At 28.3% G+C, this 24,377-nt stretch overlaps 1 protein-coding gene and 1 pseudogene across 3 annotated transcripts; both read right to left on the reverse strand.

The window, feature by feature from the left end:
* Positions 1–967: 967 nt before the first annotated feature.
* LOC107262411 lies at positions 968–5,732 on the reverse strand (annotated as a pseudogene).
* Positions 4,870–15,255, reverse strand: LOC8276100 (kanadaptin). 3 transcript variants are annotated; one of them, XR_007215909.1, is made up of 13 exons: positions 14,741–15,255; positions 14,528–14,613; positions 14,208–14,287; positions 10,753–10,808; positions 9,859–9,907; positions 9,387–9,533; positions 8,906–9,001; positions 8,104–8,217; positions 7,859–7,989; positions 7,355–7,593; positions 6,447–7,262; positions 5,882–6,299; positions 4,870–5,321 (listed from the first exon to the last, which is right to left on the reverse strand). XR_007215909.1 is itself a non-coding variant. In XM_015728015.3 (12 exons), exons 1-12 carry the CDS (start codon positions 15,121–15,123, stop codon positions 6,250–6,252), a joined length of 2,247 nt encoding a protein of 748 aa, XP_015583501.1. In that variant the 5' UTR covers positions 15,124–15,255; the 3' UTR covers positions 5,753–6,249. The 3 variants fall into 3 exon arrangements, 1 of the variants encoding a protein (XP_015583501.1); XR_007215910.1 differs by having other exon boundaries at positions 4,870–5,419; XM_015728015.3 differs by lacking the exon at positions 4,870–5,321 and having other exon boundaries at positions 5,753–6,299.
* Positions 15,256–24,377: the final 9,122 nt, after the last annotated feature.

Below are 24,377 nucleotides of genomic sequence, written 5' to 3' on the forward strand. Positions count from 1 at the left end.
TATTTCAAACATGTAGATGGTGTGTATTCAGTCAAGCTTTATATTTTGTTATTTTTATTAAGTTTTATATTTTTTATTGAAATATAATGAATATATAAAAGCAGGGATTTGAAGTTGCTATAAGTGAACATTTACCTTTAGCAGCACATAGAATGTGTGCAAGGCACCTCTATGCTGCTTGGGCTAAGAGGTGGAAAAAGGAAGAAAGGAAACTACCTTTTCGGAATTGTGCTAGGGCCACTTTTGAGAAGCAACTTAAATTAGGTTGAATTCATTAGAATTATTAGGTGGTGAATATATAGTGCAAGACATGCTAGACTACAATATTGAGTCATTTAGTAAAGCTTACTTCCAAGCAACCACCAAGTGTGATGTAGTGGATAATAACATGGTTGAGACCTTCATCTTTTTGCCCTTGGGTGTTTCACGCTTTGTACCATGGTAACACACACGCTCGATTATTTTATAGGCGCTTCAATGCTCCACAACTAGTGGATAACTCTTCAAAGCATGTTCTAGGTTTTAAACCTAGAGGGCCAAAGTTTCAAGGTAAACATGCAGTCACCACTAGGAAGTTGCTAGAAGAGAGTGGGAGGGGACAAGCATAACTATTAAAGAAGAAGGATGACAAGAAAATATGAAAGTATTAGGACTAGGTTTAAAGTAGCTTTGGGATTCTTCATTTTTTTGTAATCTTTAAAATGGTTATTGCTTATACTGTTATGAACTCATAATAGCCTGGATTTTGTATTTTATGTTAAGTTTTTAGGACAAAGTTGTAATGAACATGTCTCACTTATTCTATATTTGATGAAATGAACCAAAATTTCTTGGTTTAATTTGAAGTATTAACACTATGTTCCTTAATTAACTTTGCATTAACAAAACAAATTCTAAGCCAAACACATTATCATCAATAGATACATTCAATGCATTTTCTATTAACAGCACATAGTTAATAATAATACTAAAAAGACATCCCAAACCAAATTTCTTTAACCATAATGAAAGTTGATAAACTGAATGCAACAACAGTAACAATCTGAAGAAGCAACTTTGCTTTCTCTAATTCCTTCACCTCCACATGAGCTTTATCATATACTTTCTTCTTCTCCTTGAATAGTTTGATTTCCTTTTCCATTTCAAGAAAATCATTGACACTTGCTTTTTCATTCAAGAATTTCAAACAAAGTACCTCCCAACTCAAATCTTTCTCTCGCTTCTTCAAAGTAGTAAGCAACTGGAAAGTATGGACATTGAATTTTTCACTATGCCACATAAAAAATTTGCACTCCCTGTTGGCACACTTTAAGTATCTTCTGCCTAGGTTTCAGTCAGACCAAGAAATCCATAATTTTTCTTTCACTCCAACTCTTCATTCAAGTTGATCTGGTATGCTCGGAACACCGCTGTAAGGCACAGCGACCACTGCGATCTTCTCAACATCAACCATATCCATTTTCTATTGAATGTTGTGATATGGTTGTAAGAGATAAGAGAATTTTTTAGGTAATAAAATTAGTTTGCTAGGATTCTTAAAGACACATATTGCATTAAAAGACTCTTTTGCCCTTTTGTCACGTCCTAATATTATATTAGATGACCTGACATTTTGATTTTATATCCTTAGTCTGTGTGGAAGTTATTTAACACCTCCATTAGTTCTTCTTTCGCTGAAACATACCAGTGGTATCATACCACTGAGATTATGTAAAAGTTCTTTACATTTCTCCAATTGTCCTGACCTAAATGATGGTCAATACTTAGCAATAGAGTTCTCATATAGCTTCTACCTCAAACTTCTTTGGGAAAAGCGGAGGTACTTAGCAAATTGCTCTCTATCAAGCAAACTATACATTATTCATTGACAAAAATAAGATCTAAAATCACTTGGATCCTCTTTTAATAATTCTAGATAATTCTTCAAAGCCTTCTCTATGTTCTTTTGAAGAAATTGTATAGGAATTCTTTCATAAATATCCTAATAATAGCCAAAAATATCATTTTATTGTTAATATTTCTTTTAAAAATACTTTGTTAGTTAAGCTTTTATTTCAAGAATACTGTATAAACATTTCAACTTGTACATGTAATTTTTGGATTAAATGACATTCAAATGAAAGATTTATAAAAGATCTTTTAGTTCATTTATATATTCTTAATTAAGACTCTAAACTAACCTTTTTTTGCAATACCATTTCTAAAGGACTAACTTTTTCATATGCATACAATGCACATGACTTCTAATATTATATTAATTATTTATATTAGTTATTAAATTATTTATTAATTTAATATTATACTATCTATAAATTATATATACAATGATATATATTTATATATATTATATTATATATTATATAGATGTATATATATTTATTTACCTTTGCAGATCTAGAAATCATTTATTATAATAAAAGTATTTTTGTTGTTGTGGAATAAGAAACCTTCATATTTTAGTAATAATATAAGTGAGATTTTATCATTTTTATAATGAGTGCAAAAAATTATTATGTTGATAGAAAATTTATAAAAATAACTAAAATTGATAAATCATATAATATTTTTATATGATAATATTTACAAAATAATATATGTTATAACTAAAAATAGAATATATTTTGAAAAATATAATGAATCAAGTTGAATTTATTAAGAATAAAAATTATTTTACATATATATAAATTATATCTTTAAGAAATTAGAAAATTATAATAATTTTTAAAATAAATATACAGTAAAAGGTATATGTTAAGTATAAATTTAATATCTATTAATCAAAATTTAAATTCTTTCAACATATTTAATTTCAGAATTCTTTTTTTCAATAGCAATGAATATAATACTTTTTTTTAATATAATGGAATATATTCAACTTATTTTAATATTTGTTCTTTATATATAATATATTTACTGCATTTATATCTTTAAAACAACACAAGCAAAAATTACAATAAATTATATAAATTTTATAGATTTGTGTATATGTTTTATATATTTTTATAAATATATATATTACATGTTAGCATCTTGGTATCTATTTAGTATATATTTCACATATTTTGGTATGTAGTTAGTATATGTTTAGTATATCTTACAAAATTCTTCAATTTTCTTACTATCTTTATATATATATATATATATAATTCATATACAACTCTTACACCATTAAAATAATTGAAATAAGAAAATAAATTAAAAGGAATAAGTCTTGGATGTTATGCATGCTAATTACATAAGAAAGGAGATGGTAGACTATTTCTCAAAGTGCAAATCTGTCTTATATGAAAATAATATAAAATGAATGATTAAGTGGTACAAAATCTTTCAACCGTAACACCTCTATCAAAAATAATAAGAGTAAATACTAAAATTATTTGAAAGAGCATAATAATAATAATAATAATAATCTATAATATATATATATATATAAAAGCACGAAAGGTGGAGATTTTTAAACTGAGTAAAGTATCCTTACTAATCTTATATTAATTCTATATGTAAGTAGTTTAATTCTTTTAACCCTTATAGAATTAATTAGTAATTAATCCTTTACTAATTCTAAAAGCACGAAGGAGGGGAGAATTACTAAACTGACTAAAATACCTTAGAATTAATGAACAATTACTAATCTCATCCTAATTCTATATGTAATTAATTTAGTTTTCTAATTTTAATAGAATTAATTAATAATTAGTCTAATTCAATCATAATCCTTTAATAATTTCATATACATTCCTAATCCTATAAGAAACTGATGAATTACTTTATATATATATACCTATGATGGAATTCAAATAATTGAATACACATTTTGCAAAAATAAAAGACAAGTCACGTAAGAAAAGGAATAAAACTTTCAATTTAATTTTATTAATATATTCATTCATATGTTCATTATTATTATAATACTTCATTAGTAAGATTATGTTACTATCTAATATTATATTATATACTAATTTATTAATTGATTTTATATTATAACTTTATAATAATAATTTACACGTGTAACGCATGCGATGAATAATAATAATAATAATAATAATAATAATAATAATAATAATAATAATAGAGTAATTTAAATTTTAGTGGATTAAAATTAAATATGTATTGGAGTTAATTTAATATTTAAGATGAATAAGAAAAAGATAATTAATTAATGAGTAAAGTTAGTATAATAAGGAAGGAGCTTAATTGTCAAAAAAATCCTGAATTTTGCACTTGTTATCAAATCTAGCATATAGTTTTTAAATTGTCAATTTCAATATCATACTTTAACATTGATTTCAATTTTAGTATTTAATAAAATTATCTACTAAATTTGCTATTTTGGCATGAACGCCGACAAAAAAAAAAAAAAGAACTGAGTCAACATTAGAGTAGTTGATTCATTCCATTATTAAAATATTATCATCTAAGCACATTAATTAATTTTTTAATTTTTTTAATTTTAGAGTTACATTAATTTTATGTGCTTAAATGATAATATTTTAATAGTGAGAATACTTACTCAATTCTTCCTTTTTATTATTATTATCGGAGTTCACGTTACATTACGTGAACAAATATTGTTGATAATTCCATCAGATGTTAAAATCAAAATCAATACTAAAAGTTTGATGGTAAAATTAAAAATTTGAATAATACATGCTAGGTTTGATAACAAATGTAAATTATAGAATTTTTTTGACAATTAAGTCTAAGGAAAGACATATTATTAATAAGAAAAATTTATAGAAGATTGTGGAAAGAAAAATAAAAAATTAAAAGAATTAAGTGTTTATTTGTTAAAAAAGCTTTCTCTGTTTTTATTGGTTGATGGGAAAAGAAAAGAAACAAAAGAGAACAATATCAACAACAGTAAAAAGATATAAAAAAGTTAAAATCAGTATAAATAAAATATTGTATAAAAAAAATCACAATAAAAATGATATTCTTTTCTAAAAGTACAGTTTTTTTAATGTAATTTCCTCAACTGTATATGTGCTACAATAAGCCTCACATCTCTAGCTCATTCACTTTATTCCCCTCTTCTGCAATGTCTAAAGACTCTTGTAGCCTCCTTATAACTGCATCCCCTTCTACACATCGGTCCATTAGAAGTGCATTCACAAACAATGCCTTCATTTGAAGAATTTCTTCAAACATGCTACGTGCAACCTGTGTTCTACCCATTTCATTTAACAATCTTACCATCGAGAATTTCCACTCTGTAACCAATGGTTGTGCCTCGACTAGGCGGCTTAGTTTCTTTAAAGCTTCCTCATCTTCCCCATTTTCAAGCTTTTGCTGTAGAAGTAACTTGAGGGATTCAATTGCTTCTGCATTGAATTCAAGGAACTCATTAAGTTTTGGTTCTGGTATGTTTCTACTTGAGCTTCTTCTTTTCTTCCTATGATGGTTGGAGGTTGAGTTTTGCCTGGAAAACTTATAAATAAGAAAGAGGAAAAAGAAAAATAGTAGAGGGAGAGAATCGATAATGGAGAAAGCAGGGTCTCAACTGAAACACGCTGGGAGATGGAGGAAGTAGAGATGGTGGTAGTGGTTGTAGGAGAAGAACTGATGTGTCTGTAAGATTTTGGACTCGTCCTTTCTTTTTATTTTTTCTAATTTTATAACTCGCCAGTTGCCATAATATTAATACCATTTAAACGGAATATGACACCAATGTTTTGTGCTACTCCAATTTTAATTGGAAGAGTATTGTGTTCCAAATTGAAATTTAAGGACATTATAATACAAAGGACAAAAGTTAGGGGCCGTCAGTGTAATTTACCTCTTAAAAAAAGAGAGAAGCATACCTTCAGAATTTTCTTTACAAAATTGTATGAAAATGTTTCATGATGCTTAATCCTTGATTAAATACACAAATGGTACGCACCTCAGGCCTCTTATCCATTCAGAAGAAGTCCTTGACAACCATCTCCAACCTAAATGTTTTCAGATGTACATTTGGCTAAATTCGATCAGGTCAATAACACTGAGCAGCTATCAGCTCTCTATTTGCGTTAGAAGTGGAGAACTAAAGGCCCTAATTCTGCAGGATGATTTAACCTCAACTGTGCAGTGGCCTCGTTAAACCGAGATTAGTGTCACCATTCCCTTATAAACATGCTTGCATACTCATGCTTTGGGGCGGAAATCATGACAAACCAAGCATAAGCCGGGCTTAGTGTCACCGTTCCCTCATAAACATGCTTGCACTCCTATGCTTTGGGCCTGAACTCATGACAAGCCGAGAATGATAATTCAATACCCATAACGATCATTCAGAAAGGTTCGTCCATCACCTGATTGTCCTGCATGGAACATCAATAGAAAAATGATGATAAGACATAAAACACTTGTAAGAAAGGTAATAGTCTACCCAATCAGTAGTCAATATTCACACTTTAAAGTTATCATAGAGAGAGAGAGAGAGAGAGAGAGAGAGAGAGTGCTGTTACCTTCAGGAGGCACCCAAGTTTCATTATCTGAATTACTATTGATAAAAGATGGTTTCTCAGGTCCAAGCACTCTTTTTGGTCTTTTGCTATCCTTTTTATGCTGTTCTTTGCGTATCTCTTGCCTTTCATGTCCTCCTCCCTCTTCTTCGGCATGATACCCTCTTTTATGCTTCAGTAATAATGCCACAGCATCTTCTGCTGCGAACTTGGCTTCTACAGAGGATGCTGGGGAATGATCCAAGTCACTAATTCCAGGTCTCACAGTTTCCTTTGGCTTCCTCAGTATCAACCCAGGAGCAGCATCTTCAATGCCTGAATCCACCTTATTCCTTGCATCATCAACACTAAGAAGGATTCTTTGCCTGTCTTTATAATCAACAAATTGGTTAGCCTCATCTAAATTCAAAATTTCTTGTTTGGTCTCTTCAACTTCCTTATGATCCACTGCACCAAGCCATTGAGGCTCTACAACAGTATAAGGTGTAACCTCTGGTGCATCAACTAGAGTCTTGTCAGCTTCTGGCTTATTGTCTGATTCTGTGCCAGCAACTGTGGAATTTGGAGTGTTGTCTTTCTTCATAGACACCTCTATTGACTTTCCCACCCCACTGCTTTTCTTTTGTTTCGCAGTTGGCTGCTTTTTGGTAGTAACAACAGGTGCTTCAGGTTTATTGAGTTTCACTTCTGGTACTGTTGAATCCCTTTTCTTAGCAGCTTCTCCTGATGGGTCAGCAATTTTCAACAGGAAGAATATCCTATCCAGTTCAGATTGAAGAGCAGCCAACTCTTTTTCAAGTTGCAATGTCTTATCGAGCACTGGCAAGAAATGTAGAAAATAAGCAACAAAAGAAGGTAATGCTTCTCAACGTATAACATCTAGAAAATTTAACTAATACAGTAATCTCTACCTAATTGAGATGAAAGCCCTGACATGTAAGCATCAAGTGCATCTCCAGCTTCAGTTTCTACAGCAGTTTCAGATGCCATTTTATTCTTCTCAGTCAAAAGTGCCTCTTTTTTGTCCTCCATTTCCTTCATGATGGCATCTCTCTTGTCAAGAAGTGTATCGGCAGTTTCAACTGATCGAGTTTCATTTGCCTTCTGTATTGAAAGTTTCTTTGTCCGGTCATAGAATTCATCATCATCACTTAAAAAAGCCAAGAACACAACATTACCTAGTGACTTTGATAAGCATAATTACAATTAGAAAGAAAAGATGTCTGCTGGAAACTCATCATATAAACAATTGACCTACACTAGAGACATCATAAGGAGGTTTCTGATCCAAAAGAAAACCATGTAGAAAGATTCAAAGAATGAGGAGATGAAATTATTATATTTTCAGTATCTTTAACTCATTCTGTGAATCCTTAAACACATGTTTTAATACAAATTCAGCAATCTTGAAGTACCTCAAGAAACCTTCATCATCTTCCGCTGCCCCTTTTCTCATACCACCAGATTTCCTTCCAACACGAGCACCAATACTTTCCTGGATACTTTCATTTAATGTCTCTTCCAGGTTTTCCAGTTCTTCCAGGATCTGTCAACATTAACAAGACAGTAACATGAAGAATTAGGGGTAAATTAAAAGAGTTCTTTCCATGTAAAGAAACAGAACCACCACACAGAAGTAAGAGAAAACACCAGCTTTTACCTCTGTCATTCTTTGTTCATTACGAGCAATTTGAGTTTGCTGCCCCTGCGTCAACCCACCTTGAGCAATGTCTTTAGCACGGATAGCATCTATTTCTTTCTTCATATGAGCAATCTATAGCAAATAATATATAAGCAATAGAACTAACATGAAAGAAATCAGAGAACAGGTGATATATATGTTCTTAAGTATAGCAGACACCAATGCTTATGCCTTACAACATTGAAGAGCATTACTACATTTAGTTTCCTTCTCATTTCCTTCATTTCATAAAACAATGGAGCACTTCATCAAAAATTATAAACAAGTTTCATTTGCGGGAGACTTTTATCCCACACTTGTATACACAGTTTTGAATTTTTCCTCCTGTAGTTCTGGCAGCAAAAGTTAATAACATTTAGTAATACTGTAGACTGTCAAATCATAATCAGAAACTTTCTATGTAGCATGTAGAAGCGGTCAACTTGATTCTTTGTATAGCAAATGACATAGTTATTAACCAATATTTCTATCAGTTTATGTTTCAGTAGCTGCAGATAATAATCATGTATGAGAACTTTCTCTTCTCTATCAACCAATCATACTGGCATTTACAAGTAGCATAACTTCTGACTTCTGCGTCCCGCCATGAATGTAATATATGAGGAGAGATCAATAAGGCTTTTCAACATTTTGACATTTTCTCAAGCATAAAACTGAAAGAGATTAACAAGCTCGCTTTACACTGAAAAGCCTAGAAAAGCGAAGTCACCGTTTCTTAATTCCTAGATGAGGGGAGCCATGAAAATTGAAAACGACTCACCTTTTCAGTTCGTTTAATAATTTTATCACGGGTTTTCTCCTGCTTCTCTGTAAGTTTTCCTTTGTAGGTTTGCCAAGTAATTTCATCACCATCATCCTAGACAGCCAAACCATAAGTTAGAGAAGACAAATAGCAAAATATCAAATCCACATCGGAAAAGCCTAAAAGCCTAAACTTGGATATGCCAAAGGAAAGGTTTGATACATTAGGCAATTCTAGGACAAGTTTCTGATTTTCAGAGTGTGAAATTCACACATAGGAAGATTTCACTGAAGCACATTAAATGGTAGTGAAGTTCCTGAATATGAAAGGAATGAAAAATTGTCCTTGCATTTATTAAAATGTTTGTGTGCAATGAACAGGTAGGAATACACTATATCCATTTCTGAGCAGCCAATGTAATTTTATGCTTTACGTGAATAATGGCAAGTCAACATTATTAAAGAATGGATATACTAATAAATTATAATGCACCACCAACCTCATCTTCTTCAATAGCATCTTCTTGCATGCCCCATGAGATACCATCAGCAAGAGATGCTTCTGCTCTTGCTCGTCGAAGTGAAGATTCCCGATCAAGCATCTCTTGCCGGATCTTCGCTTCTCTAAGCATCTTCAAGTCTTTTTCCTACAACATAAAACCGTATGACACCTTTGAAGCAAAACACAATTACATAACACGCTCACGACAAATAAACGGAAGCGAAAATAGAACTAGTCAACTAGATAACTATTTCAAACCTGAATTTATAGTTTGATATTTGTACCTTTCAAACTTGAAAGTATAATTGTCTTAATTTCTTTTATTTTCTTAGTTAAATAACACAAATATTTCAAAGCACTTCATGACCATGGCGAGTTTTGTAGAAAAAAAAATGAAAATAATTGTAAAGCTACAAAAGAGAAAATCAATTATTTAACAACTATATGCGTGTACACAGCAGCCATCTTACAGGTGGCATCAACTCGGTTGGTCCTTGGAATACGTACAATCGAGATGACCTGTGTAAGAGAAAAAAGAGAGGAAAATCAGAAATGCATAGGGGCAAAATTGTGCAAACAATGTGAATCTACTCCTACCAGTCTACCACAGATCCTCTTCCTGTAACCTAACATGCTCTAAAATAACATAGTATAGCAGAATAACCAATACAACTTAATTCAACATATGAATGGGGAAACATCAAGGACAATGTATCATGAATCCATTGAGGAATCCTAGGTCACTTTGTTTTCAAGAAATTAATCGAGCTCTATAAATCATCACTCTTAAATGAATTGATAAATAGTGAAGAAGAAGACTTGAAGATATTCACATTGACACTATTATGAGAAGGATATCTGCTCAGCAAATAGATGTTTCTTTGTCAAAATGAAGGGGAATGGAGGATGAAATGAATGGGGAATAATCCTGTAAATTGCATAATAAACGGATATAATATTGAGATCAATGGGATCTATGCAGAGAAGTTAAGACAGAATTCAATGCTAGAAGAGGTTGCCATTATAAAGCAAAGGAGTGAGCTGCAATTAAAGTCGATATTTTACATTAGTTGAGGGAAGAGGATCCGTGAGCTTTTGAAAATAAAAGTAACTGAATAATTGTAGAGATAAGCTGTTATATAATCCTCATTTTAGATGAGTATTACAGTTGAATCAGTTTCCATTACTTAAGCTCTATAGAGTACTTAAAAGGGTACATTCCTAGTATAAAAATTAGAAACTATACGCAGTCCGCTCCTTTTGGCGTCTTTAACTAATAGTATCTTTCTTTTATTGATTAGGAGAAGATGAAGGAAGGTGCGACTAACAGGCAAAATTAAAAATGCAAGTAAAGATATACTCACTGGCCAAACCGCATGACATCACCAACATGTAATTCCACATAAACTTGGTTCTCAATCTGCAGACAGAAAAAAAAAAAAACAATTACGAAGATGGAGGAGTTAAGCAGCAACCTTTATACAAATGCAGTTAAAAAAAATCATTAGAACAATGAATAAACAAACACCTGCACTACAGGAACCTTGTTAATTGGAAAATTGCAAATGTAGAACTACTACACTTGAGTTCTATCCTTTTATCGCCTAAGCCAAGAACCAAAGATCTCTTTTACATGACAGTTGAGACAGTAAGCCTGATATGACATTAGAAGAGAATCCCTTAAAAAGCCCCTGACTCTTGGAGTTTTTGCTATTGAGCCCTCCAATGAAACTTGGATTTTATTGCCCTCCAATTTATTGATTTTGTGCTATCAAGTACAAATATAAAGGTTGAAATATATCAGCATTATTATACTAATGAAGAGTTTATGTTTACAAAAGAATTATTACACAAGAACCTTGATTGCAACACGGAAATAAGTAAAGTATCAAAATTAATATGCAGTAAATTGGGATTTAATAATCATTGGGATTAACAGATTTCCAATTTAGTTTAAACTATAAAATTTGTGTAGCAAGGGCCCAATTACTGTGGCTACTTAGAATTAAAAGCAAATTACAATTTCCCCTTGAGTTTTGACCATATATACACTTTTTGTCCTTCTGTTTGAAAGCGGACTGAATAGTCCCTGAATTTTGACTCCATAACTACCTACCCCCACCCCATTCAAGGACTTAATTGGTATAAGAAGTACATTTTGGTCAGCTTAATATTAAGTATCAAATCAATAAAAGATTATTTTTTATCAAATTATAGGAAAAAATTTTAGTCTAGAGTAATTTGATCCTAATGCCTAACCAAAATAATATAATAATTTTCTTGTATTCAAAATACTTGAGCATTTTTTAGATTACCTATTTATTTTTTGTTCGATTAGGATTAAGTTATGCTAAAATCACATAATTTTGCTTCAATTTAATTAAAAATCCACTGCTTTTGAGTTTGATACTTAATATTAAGTTGAAGGGGCAAAATGAACATTTCTTAAGTGGACTAACACCAAAAACTAATATAACAGAGTAATAGTTAGCAGAGCCAAAACTCAGGACTATGTAGTCCGATTTCTAAACAAGATGAGCAAAAGTGCTAATATGGTTAAAACTTAGGAAGAAATTGTAATTTGCCCCAAAATTAATGGCATGTACTCTCTTAATGTACAAATTGACTCAATAAAATCAACTTGACAAGTAGGATTAATAAAATTCGAGAATCAATAAGGAGTTGAGGGCTGAATGCCAAAAAATCAAAGTTTTTATGAGCTTTCATTCAGTGTTCTACAATTTCATGTTACGAGGCAAATTCCCCTTTTTTGAAGAAGTTGTGGCACTAGGAAGCATTAGATACTCAATCGCAATAAGAAGTCTTTGCTTGTCATACAAATGAGATAATATTCATATAAAAAAAGGGAGAAGGTCATTTTTGCCCTTAATGTTTGGTACGAGGTGCGCATTTGCCCTGTAACTATATTTGGGAGCATTTAAGTACAAGATTTATCAAACAAAACTATTTAAGCCCCTTACTTAACTATCCACTTGATTGAAATTCAATCTGTTAGTCAATGTTGATGTGGAATAGAGATAAATGCATTACAAATTAAAAAAAATAAAAATAAATTAAAACTCCTTTTCTTATCACCGCTCTATCCTATGTCTTCTCTCCTTGCGTGATCACCACCTATTATTCTCGCCTTTCTATTTTCTTCACCATTAATATCTCAATTCCTAAGTGAACTTTTCCTCCACAGTGAGTTAGCACCGTCAATTAGCAATTAATGTGAATCAATATCAACCTAAGTCATCATCACTAGCCGCCTCTCCTTCTCTTATAAAAAATCAGCAGCATTCAGAATCTCCTAAAAATCTTTTGAATGACGTGGAAATGGGTAACAGTGACCTATTGATAAATGGAAATGATGAACGCTACAATGATGTTGATGAATGATGAATGATGGAAATGTTTGTGACGACCAAATTAGCTTATGTAGGTACCAATTGTAATTGACTTTGGGTTTTTTTAATGGATGGTGAAGAGTCAGTTGCAATCTCTTTTACTTCACCTGATTTGCTTTTCTCTTCTCCTCTCAAGAAGCAAACCAAATGTGCCAAGTTTCTGTTTGAGTTTGAATTTCAGTTTCTTTCATATTCTATTTACTCCTATTTATATGTTCTCACTAAACTCAAAAGCTGCTTTTTGTTTTTTTGTTTTTTAATTGTTTAGGCAAGTGTTTGTAAAGCTTTTGCCTTTTTGTTTTGATATTTAATGTGTTTGGTCGCTTAAGAGATGGAGAGGAAAAAAGAAACAAATATGTTGTTAGTTTATCTTGAGTAAAGTAAATTGATTGATTTTTTAGAAAATTTAGATTTAATCCGATTGATGAATATTGACACTTAAGAGGATGATTATGTCGGTTATTTGAGATGAGATACTCTTTTGAGAAGGTCCTCTTCTAGCTATGTCTTATGGCCTTTCTTTTTCGGACTGATGCTTCACTTGTTAAGTAGAAGACCCAAATTTGATATGCAGAACTTGTGCACTTCATTAACCTTTTTACTGTCAGTGCGTGAATAGGACAAGAGAGAGAAAACATGGCTGAGCTATTGCACCAGTGGGCATACTGGTACCGCTACTCTTGTTGTTAAATGTATATCTGCCACGATTCTTGCACCTCCACCACCTCGACTGCCAGTTTCAAAGACACCCCCAAAACTCACGCTTCATCTACAACTCCATCCTTTCCCTTCATCTTTTTGTTCCTTGTTTTTGGCAGTTAGTTATGGATGCAATTGCTTTTGCAATTATCAGTTAAAGAAGAAGGATACACATTTTTTCTGCTTATAATGGGTCCTTCTCGTAACTGTCTGTTAATTATGAGCAATGGGTCTTTTTGTCCATGTCAGTCTTACATGCCATTTTCTTTCCAATTGAAAGGAGGGGTCAATATAACAAGAAAAACATTTATACCAAGTTAAATGTCCCTAAAATTAGTTAAGGGACATATTTGTACTTCGAAGCTTACTTTAGGGGTGAAAATGTACCTTCTCCCTATAATAAATACTAAAAATGATTACCACATTAGAGTACATAAAATTTTCCAAAATTTACTGTTTGTTCATTATAATAATTTAGAACAGAATAGACCAATTCTAAACATAAGTCTGAGTCTTCTGACAGCTTAATGAAACAAAGGAAACATTAGTTGACATGTGATGCAATAAACATGATATTATCCTGTCATTCATAAGCAGAAACTTTGACACGTATCAAACCTCTTTAATTCAATTAAGCAAAATATTATCACAAATTGAATACCACCACAATAGTACATAACAAGGAGAAACAAAAGGTTGCAAAGTATTACCTGGGACTTGTTGATGAAAGTACCATGAGTACTACTGAGGTCATAAAGGTAAGCATCTCCACTTCTTTTGAACTGAAGAACTGACGAAAGAAAATAATTAGTTAAGCAATAACAATAACAATAATAGAATTCCATCACTTGAGTAACTTTCAAAATCTACATATTTTAGTTCAAACAATTAATCTCTGTAGAGATTCAGCTTTAGAAACTATCTAACAATAGTCTCTTGTTTTTTTTAACTTAATTGGCATTTTAAGGAGGGGAAAAAAGAAAACTTTACTAGTTAAGCCTAAAAAGAAAATTCAGAAGAAAGCACTCACCAGAGTGAAACCGAGAGATAGTAGGATGTTCAAGTATAAAATCACAGAGATCAATACGTCCAAACATATAAGCTCCTTTCTCAAATCTGCAAAAGAAAAAACACCATTAAAAACCACAAAACAACAATGTATGAATAATTTGATTAATTATAAACTGTCAAGAAGACAAAAAAAGATCAAATAAATTAAAAATCAATTCCAAAAATCACTTACACGTCTAATTGATCAATAACAGAGCCATCTTTAAGAACTTCAATGTAATAGTTATGACAAGGCGGTCCACTCCATTCAGGAATCTTGTACGGCACCGAAGAGGAGGATCGCTTCGCTGACTGTTCTTTAGACGCTGTCGTAATAGGATCGAGAGAATTTTTGGATTTAGGTTTTCCTTCGATAGGTTCTGGTTCGGGAGGGCCTGTGGTTCTTTCTGGCTCTGGGCCCATGGGAATTATCATTGTCGTCGTCGTCGTCGTCGTCGTTGTCGTTATTGAAGTGTCTTGAGGTTGGTCGATTATTTCGGATTCTGTGGTGATGGAAGATGAGGAGGAGGAGGGTTTAGGGTTTCTAGGAGGTGGTGGTCCCATGGCGGTCGTCATTTTTGGATGCGGAAAGAGAGAGGGGTGTGAAGCAGGCCAAACGCGCCACCAGAAGAGTGTTTTTAACAGATCTTGAAAATTGCAGGCGGCAAAACGGGTGGGTCGGGTTACTTGTACATATCCCGCGGTTTTTCGGTCCAAATTTTTGGCAATAAAAAGATTTTTCGTGGGACTTTCTTTTGCAAAAATCTATATGTTTGATACCTAATACTTAATTTAAAATTTCATTCACGCAATTTTTATTTTAATATATATATTTATTTTTAATATATAAAATTTAAATTTATTTATAATTTTTTATTAATTTACTAATTCATAAATTATATTCTTAATTAAATATTAATTTTAATTATAAAAATAATATATAAATATATTTTAATATTATATCAACTAACAAATAAATAATATTTTAATAAAAAATAATACTAATTCTATTTTAAAAATAACATAATAGTTACATTTTAATATTATATTAATTATTTATTTATTTTTATAATAATATAAAATCTAATTCTAAAAATAACAATTTAAATTATATTTTTAATATTATATTCAATAATTAATATTTAATTTATATATAAATTTTTATTTTTAAAAATTAATAACATCAATTACATTAATATATTAATTTATATGATACTAAAATTAATTAATAAAAATTTCTATATTATTATATTAATAAATTTATATCTATTTTAAAATAATTAATTTATTATTATTTTTAAAAATTTATTAATTATTTTTATTATTACATCAACTAATAAAAAATTTCATAAAGATATGATGATATTAAATTCTATCCTAAAAATAATATTAATTATATTTTAATATTATATTAACTAATAAATAAATTTTATAATTAATTAAGTAATTATAATTTTAGAAAATATCCATTTAAATTATATTTTTAATATCATATTTAATAATAAATTAATATTTTTTAGAATGAATATTTAATTTTAAAAAATAGTAATATTAATTATGTTAATGTTTTAATTTATATAATATTAAGATTACTTAATAAATAATTTCTAGAATAATTTCTATATTATTATATTAACAAAAATTTAAATTTAAATATATTTAAAAATAGTTAGTTTACTTATATTTTCTAGATTTTATTAAAATAAAAATTTATAAAATTATATTTATTAACTTAATTTTATAATCAAAATAATAATAATAATTATGCGTTATACGGATAAACAACTAATATAAAATAAATAAATAGATTTTGCAGCAAAGTAAGTTAATGTGGAGGGCGAATGAGACTGCAGTTGCTAAGAATATTTTTTTGTTCAAAATACTTTTACTCCTTTAGTTTTAAATGCTATTTTTTAAATTAATACTTTAAAAATTAAACTTAAAAACAACTGTATAAAAAAATTTGAAAAAAATAATTAAATATATAAAATTTTTGTTTTTACTCTTATAAAAAATAATTTTTATGTGATAAAATATTTGGTGTAGAGCCTTTGAAGATTATTAGTTCTTCGATTGCTGCTGAAATTGGGATTGCACTTCGTGTTCTTCAAGGTTGTTATCTTCTTCATTGCAATAGCACCATTTTGGCTAGACCTGTTCATGGGCCAGGCCTGGACGGGCTTAAGCCACGCCTGACTTGATTTTGGACAAGTACAAATCCGTCTAGGCCTGAAAATTTTTTAATATCTCTGAGCCCAAGTCTGAGTTTGAAATTTTTTGAAAAATCTGGCTCGGCCAATTGTTAAACCTGTATAAAGAGGTCAGGCCTGAGCGGGTTCGGGTCGAGCCTGATCCGGTTCTGCAATGTACAACAAGGTTGTTTAGGGTTTGATATTATTAATAACATGGAAATTATAAATAGGAATAATAGATAGTTAAGTGGTTTATAACACTCCATTATAAACTGAAAGTCATAGGTTCGAGTTTTAGGTATGATATTTTTTTTTAACTAAATTAAATATCGGGTCGGACTTGGATTTTTATATAAACTCCAAACTCAGACCGGGCCGGGCTTGTATACAAAAATTGCTGTTCAAGCCCGACCCAAAAAGTGCATGCCTGGGCGGATACCTAGGCCCATGAACAGGTCTAATTTTGGCTTATAGAAATAGCGTAAATAAATCTAATTTTCAATAACCAATTGTTACTAAGGGTGACAGTAATCCATCATTCAATGAATTTATGAAGCATTAAACTTTAAAATATTTTACATCACATATTTCACAAGCTATATAATTCTCAAAAGGTTCAAATTTGACTTTAATGTTTACCAATTTATCGTATTGGAGATTTGCAAGTATCTTTTGGGTCAAATATGACCATTACATTGAAAAGCAGTGTATTTAATTCCTCTTATTGACGGATGACATTTTAGGCATTATTCTCGTTAGTATTAGTTGATGTGCAAAACGGAAGACCATCTTCTCTCATTATAAAATACTAAATATTTTAATAAAAGGAAAATATTGAAAAAATAAAATAGTAAAAAAAAATTAATTTCATAAGCACCATTTTTTCTCTCTCTCTCTCTCTCTCTTTCTCTTGCCATTCACACAGATGGTTTCTTTCTCTCCCTCTCTCCTCTCAATTTATCAATCAATTTGATTTTACATCCCCGTTAAAAAGCAGTAGAAATCAGCAAGTTGGTGGTGGTTGGAGCGATGACAACAACAGACGATAGAAATGGCGAAAATATAATTCAGTACCGTGAGAATTCAAGGTGACAATTCTCCCTCCTTCGTAATGACAATAATTGATTTTTGTCTCAATCACTTTGTTTTCTGGCAAACATTCACCTCATAGCAGCAACACTCTCTATTTTTACTAAACTAAAGAGTTGATTTAATTGTTTAACTAGAAACATATATACATGTTTCTTTTTCTTGTTATATGGTTTTTGGACTGGAAGGCAAGGATTAAATCTTCTAATATCTTTTATATCAAGGTATGCAGTAAGGTGAGTGATAGTATTGAGTTTAAGACTTGAAGACATTGTTCCATCCATTTAGAATTGTTATTGTTCTGTCCATTTATCTTCTTTTTCCTTGCTCTCATGTTGTAAGTTTTTATCTCTATATTTTACTATCAATTTGGAGGCCTTAAGTTAGGGAATGACCAATTGTAACTCATATATATTTTTCTTTTGGTCTGAAATATATGTATAGTGGTAGCAATTCTATTTGATGATGATAATGATATTGCCAATATTCTCTTTTGAAATTTGAAAAGAAAAAAAGAAGACAGAAAGGGATAATAGTTAGTCATTTATCTTCAAATTCAAGGCTTTGTTATCCAAAATTATTTCAGATGTATGATGAAATACTTGAAGATGTTTCCATTGATTTGCCTTGTCAGAATTAGGGTTCTAATTTAAAAAAGAAATTAAAAAGAAGAAAATGGAGAAAGCTAGTAACAATTATTCATTATAAACTCCAGCTCGATAAATTTAAAATAGAAATTACTGTCTAGGATTATAGCATTACACAAAGTACTTAAAAATATTTTTTTTTTAAATGAATACATAATTTCACTTTTGTACTTTTCACATTTGACCTTTGATATTCTTATACTTTTATTTTAACCAATAATACATTTATATTTTTATTTTTAACCGATTCCACCCCTAATATCTTTTACAAAAACACATATTAAATAAGTATTATGACATGTGCAAACTTTAATAAGCTAGGCTTACACTCGATGTTAATAAAAATTAAAAAAAATAAAGGACGTTAAAGGAAAATAAATCCCTACATTAGACATGTTAGAATTGAGATTCCTAAATTTGCTTACAAATAAAAAAATATGAACTCCTCATTTATTTAACTAATTGCGTTCGAAATCTTTTAAGTATTTATTTAATCCTTTAAGGTTTGTGGTCCATTGTATTGTGATTCTGAAATTGTATAATATTTGTTGTTTAAAGTAATGGACAAATTGCTAAGAGTCAAGAAGAGAGAGTCGTTAGGAATTTAAGATTGAAAGAAGGAAATCTTCACTAAATTGAAGAGAAATAAAAGTTAGATGTTCATATCAGCTAACTTAAATCATTTCGCATGTTGGATATTGTTTATAATCGGCTAGCACTAAATAAGAATATAGATGAAATAGTACTAAATAAAATGAAATAGCACCGATTAAATTAAAATTCAAGGGTAAAAATGGCTAAAATTAAAAGTATAGGTGTGATATTGGTTAAAAAAAAATCCAAAAGTGTTAAAAGTCAAATGTAAAAAGTACAAAGGTGAAATGATGTATTCAGCCTTATGCTTTTTAATGTAAAGATTATATTTCGGTCAAGAAAATAACACTTGAAAGTCTAATTTAACAAATCAATAAATATGAGGGTCAAGTTTATACTTTTTTTTCTTTATAATTCTTTGCTAGTGCAATATCTACAAAATATAAATAGGCCACTTAATGTTAAGAACCTCTAAAATTTAATAAAATTTCCTGAAATTGAATTCTTTCTACAGGCGTAATTTACTAATTTTGCATCTAATAATTAATATTGAGATATTTAAAATATATGTTTGTTTTATTAAAACTATATCCAAATAATTAATAAACTCCCATATACCTTCCATTTAATATTTAATGAAATTTTATGAAATTGAATTCTTTCTATATATAACATATATAAATATGCAAAAAGAGAGAGGCGATAGACAAATTTACTAAAATAGTCTTATTGATTGTTTAATTAATTAATTATATTAATAAGGTTATTTATTAATTAATTTTATTAAAATAGAAATACTTATAATTTATTAAATATAAGTTAAATTCTAGAAGTCTAACTTAGGATTTCAATATTGGTTGTCCAATTTTATTAGGATTTTCAAAATTGGTTGAAAAATAAAAATTTTAAAATATTAATCAAAACAAATTCAATAACAATTTGGATGTACATGCATAATTATATGAAAGTACTATAATCAATTACTATTTAAATACTTTTAATTTACCTTCTGTTATAGTACAAAATTAATACTAAATTAGATAATTCTATAATTATAATCCTGTATAAACTAAGAAACAAATTTAAATGCTATGTATTGGGTATAAAAATATTTAAGTAATTCATAAAATCCATACAAACGTCTAATCTATTTAATAGTGTGTGACAAACTCTAAAAATATTATTTTTTTCAAATACTCAATATAAAAAATAACAAATGTGAATAACTTTGTAATGTATTATTGGTTAATATTTATATTGAGGCTCTTTATTATGATTTAAATAGAAAGATTATTTTTTGTGGATTTGAAATAATCAAATCTCTTGATCATAGACTTAGAGACAATTAGCAGTAATCTAAAAATTATGACAATTTTATTTATTATTAAATTTGAAAAAGAAAAAATATTTTTATTAATAATAAATGGATTCTTCTATTTATAAATAGAAAATATAGAATTTTAACAAATAAATTATAATTTAAAGAAAATTTTACTTCTTAATATTAAAAATATTTATGATTATGAATTTGATAAGTTTTTATCTTAATCAAATCTAATATTTTAATTAACGGATGTATAAATATGATACATGGGTATTTTTTTTTAAAAAGAGTAGAATTTAGATCAACATTGTAAAAACTATCACTGTCATTAGCACAACCCCACCAAAAGCCCTAGCTGTAAAATTCTAGTATAGAGAATTTAGGGATTAGGACCATATATTAAAATTAAATAAATGAAACTTTTAAGTATTTTACATAGCGAAATGGATAAATGTAGTTAAAACCTACTCCGCTCCAATTGGGGGAAGAGAGAATGAGTATTGAGTGTAAAAAGGTTGGTTTTGATAATTAAGTTTAACTAGTTGTGTAACTATGCGTTGCATGTCCGTTATTATTATTTCAATTATAAAATTAAATTGATAAATATAATTTAATAAATTTTTTAATAATTAATACTAATCTATAATATTTTAAAAAATAATAACAAATTAACTATATTTAAATGTTCTTTTTATTTTTTGAAATTTTAAAATTTTATTAATACAATAATATAAAAAATATTTTATAAACTTTTATTAATTAATTTTAGTATTATATAAATTAATATTATCAATATAATTGATATTACTATTTTTAGAATTAAAAATTTATAATATAATTAAAATTAATTTATTATTGAATATAATAAAAATTTATTGTTTTCTAAATTGGAACTGTTTTCTAAGCATAAAACTAAGTTATTAGTTAATATAATAAAAAATATAATTAACATGTTATTTTTTTAGAATAGAATTAGTATCATTATCTGATTAGAAAACTATTTATTAGTTGATATAATATTAAAATATAATTAATATACTATTTTTTAAGGATTAGAGTCAGTGTTTAATTAAAAATGTAACTTATAAATCAATAAATTAATAAAGTAATTATAAAATTACATATAAGTTTGAATCCTATGTGTCAAAAGTAAGTACATATATAAAAAAAATTATGTGTCAAAAATTAAACATACATGTCTTATAAATTAATATATATATATATATATACACACTTACGTATATATATTATATTTAAAAACTATTCTTATGAAAAATTAATTATCACTTTTATCTTTGTATTTACATTAATCATTTGAAATCAATATTAAAAAAAATAAAAAGTAATAGCAAATATCAATTATTATTTTAATAAAGATGTAAATATTTACTTTATGTTTCTATTTAAATTAGGTCGATTTAGTTAAAATCAAACATATAATCAAATGAATTCAAATTAGAGTTGAGTTGTATGGAATGCAAATTATAAAGGCGTCAATATATTTTATATCAATTTGTAATATTAATGATGTAATTTTATTTTTTTATTATATAAATAATAATGAGTCCAATTATTAATATTCAAATGCATAAATTATGGTTTTAGTTAGAGATTCTGTTAGATCTTTTTTAGCCATCTTTTTCCAGTTATACTCTCTATTTCTTGAATAAATTTGCAAAGACGGCAGATATAATCACGATACAATTTTTTATATACATATTAGAGCATGTCAGGCATAATCCTTATGGGTGGCAAAATACTACCTCAGAAATTTTAACTCAGCTGCCTACCCAAATTCCAAGTTACAATTTCTGCCTCTTTTAATCTATAATGGCTCATATAGCTCTATTTGCCAAATTTCAGAGTCCACTACCATATAATCAGTCTACAACATCGTCCTTTGTATTCTATAAGAAGACAAGATGCAATTTCATTTTCAGTTTTAATAATATAGGAGATTTAATCAAGAATCAAGTATAAAGAATTGAGACATACTTAGCATAAGCAAGATTAATATATATTTACTAGAAATAGCTCGAAGAAAATACCATGAACACATAAGTCTTGCAGTAAATAATGGATATCATAAATTAATTAATTACGAATGACATTCAAATGTATATATATTTACAAAATCATAAAAATATTAGGATAATTACTATTTGCCACCAAAGGTTTTGCGTATTATACTAGTCAGGACCTTAGTTTGTAATATTATATTAAGTCATCCCTCACGTTTAATATAATAGACTATAACCCCTTTTCGTCAAATTAATCGTCAAAGTTGTCGTTTAAAATGTATGAAAAGACATACTTCCCTCCGTTTAAATATAACTTTATCTCTCTCAAAAGTATCTATGTCGTTCTCCATCTTTCTTTGTTATTCTTCATCTTTCTCTATCATTCTTATTGCCAGTTAAAAATTATTAAAGCAAGCAATGTTTATAAGATTGAAAGAGACAAAATAGTCAATATGGTGAAAGGACAATCGAGGTAAGTTTTCTATATGAAAAAGAAAAAAAATTTTCATTTGCAAAGAAATTAAAGTTTCATAAAAAAATTTAAGGATTTGGATTCTGTTTAATAACATGATTTTGATACTATCGATGTTTTAGATTAGGATGATAATATGAGACTCTAATTTTGTTGTGTTTCCAACTTTGGATTTTCTATTTCCGGTATCAACAAAAGAATTACGTTTTATTTACAAGTTAAGATTTTGCGCATTGTTAACAAAAGAATTATGTTTTATTTACAAGTTAAGATTTTGCTAAAATTATGACTTTGTGCTGACATAAATTATTGGCTCTTTGATTGACATATAAAAATTAGTAATTTTTCTTGTAGTAAATACTAATATTGGATTGTTCTTATATTATATAGAAGCTTTTATGCAAAATCTTATAAATTGGTCGCTGAATTTAAGGATTATAAGGTTACTATTGATAAAGTCTATCCAGACATGTATTCTTATTTTATGTATCTAGCTAATGTACATAAAATGTTTAATATATCAAGTGATTTCATATATTATGTGGTGTCTAATGCGATTGTGCTACAAAGTGATGAAGATGTAGAGCAAATGTTTAAGAGTTGTAAGAAAAACATTGTGATTTCTATTACTATATTTGAAAGAGAGATACATGAACCAATGATACCTGAAATACATACTTTAATACTAGAACCTGAAACTCTTGAACAAGATTTAATACCTCAAATGCTAGAACCTAAGAATCATGAACCGATAATTTTCTAAATTGGAACTGTTATCTAAGTATAAAACTAAGTTATTAGTTAATATAATATAAAATATAATTAATATGTTATTTTTTAGGATAGAATTAGTATCATTATATGATTAGAAAACTATTTATTAGTTGATATAATATTAAAATATAATTAATATACTATTTTCTTAGGATTAGAGTTAGTGTTTAATTAGGAATGTAACTTATAAATCAATAAATTAATAAAATAATTATAAAATTACATATAAGTTTGAATCCTATGTGTCGAAAGTAAGTGCATATATCAAAAGAAAATTTATGTGTCAAAAATTAAACATACATGTTAAAAAAATTTAGGTCTTATAAATTAATATATATATATATATATATATATATATATATATATATATATATACACTTAAGTATATATATTATACTTAAAGTTAATGCTTAGACCAATCATAATTATATTTAAAAACTATTCTTATGAAAAATTAATTATCACTTTTATCTTTGTATTTACATTAATTATTTGAGATCAATATTAAAAAAAAAAAGTAATAGCAAATATCAATTATTATTTTAATAAAGATGTAAATATTTACTTTATGTTTCTATTTAAATTAGGCCGATTTAGTTAAAATCAAACACATAATCAAATGAATTCAAATTAGAGTTGAGTTGTATGGAATGCAAATTATAAAGGCGTCAATATATTTTATATCAATTTGTAATATTAACGATGTAATTTTATTTT

Source organism: Ricinus communis, chromosome 5 (assembly GCF_019578655.1).
Source record: "Ricinus communis isolate WT05 ecotype wild-type chromosome 5, ASM1957865v1, whole genome shotgun sequence".
Lineage (NCBI taxonomy): Eukaryota > Viridiplantae > Streptophyta > Magnoliopsida > Malpighiales > Euphorbiaceae > Ricinus > Ricinus communis.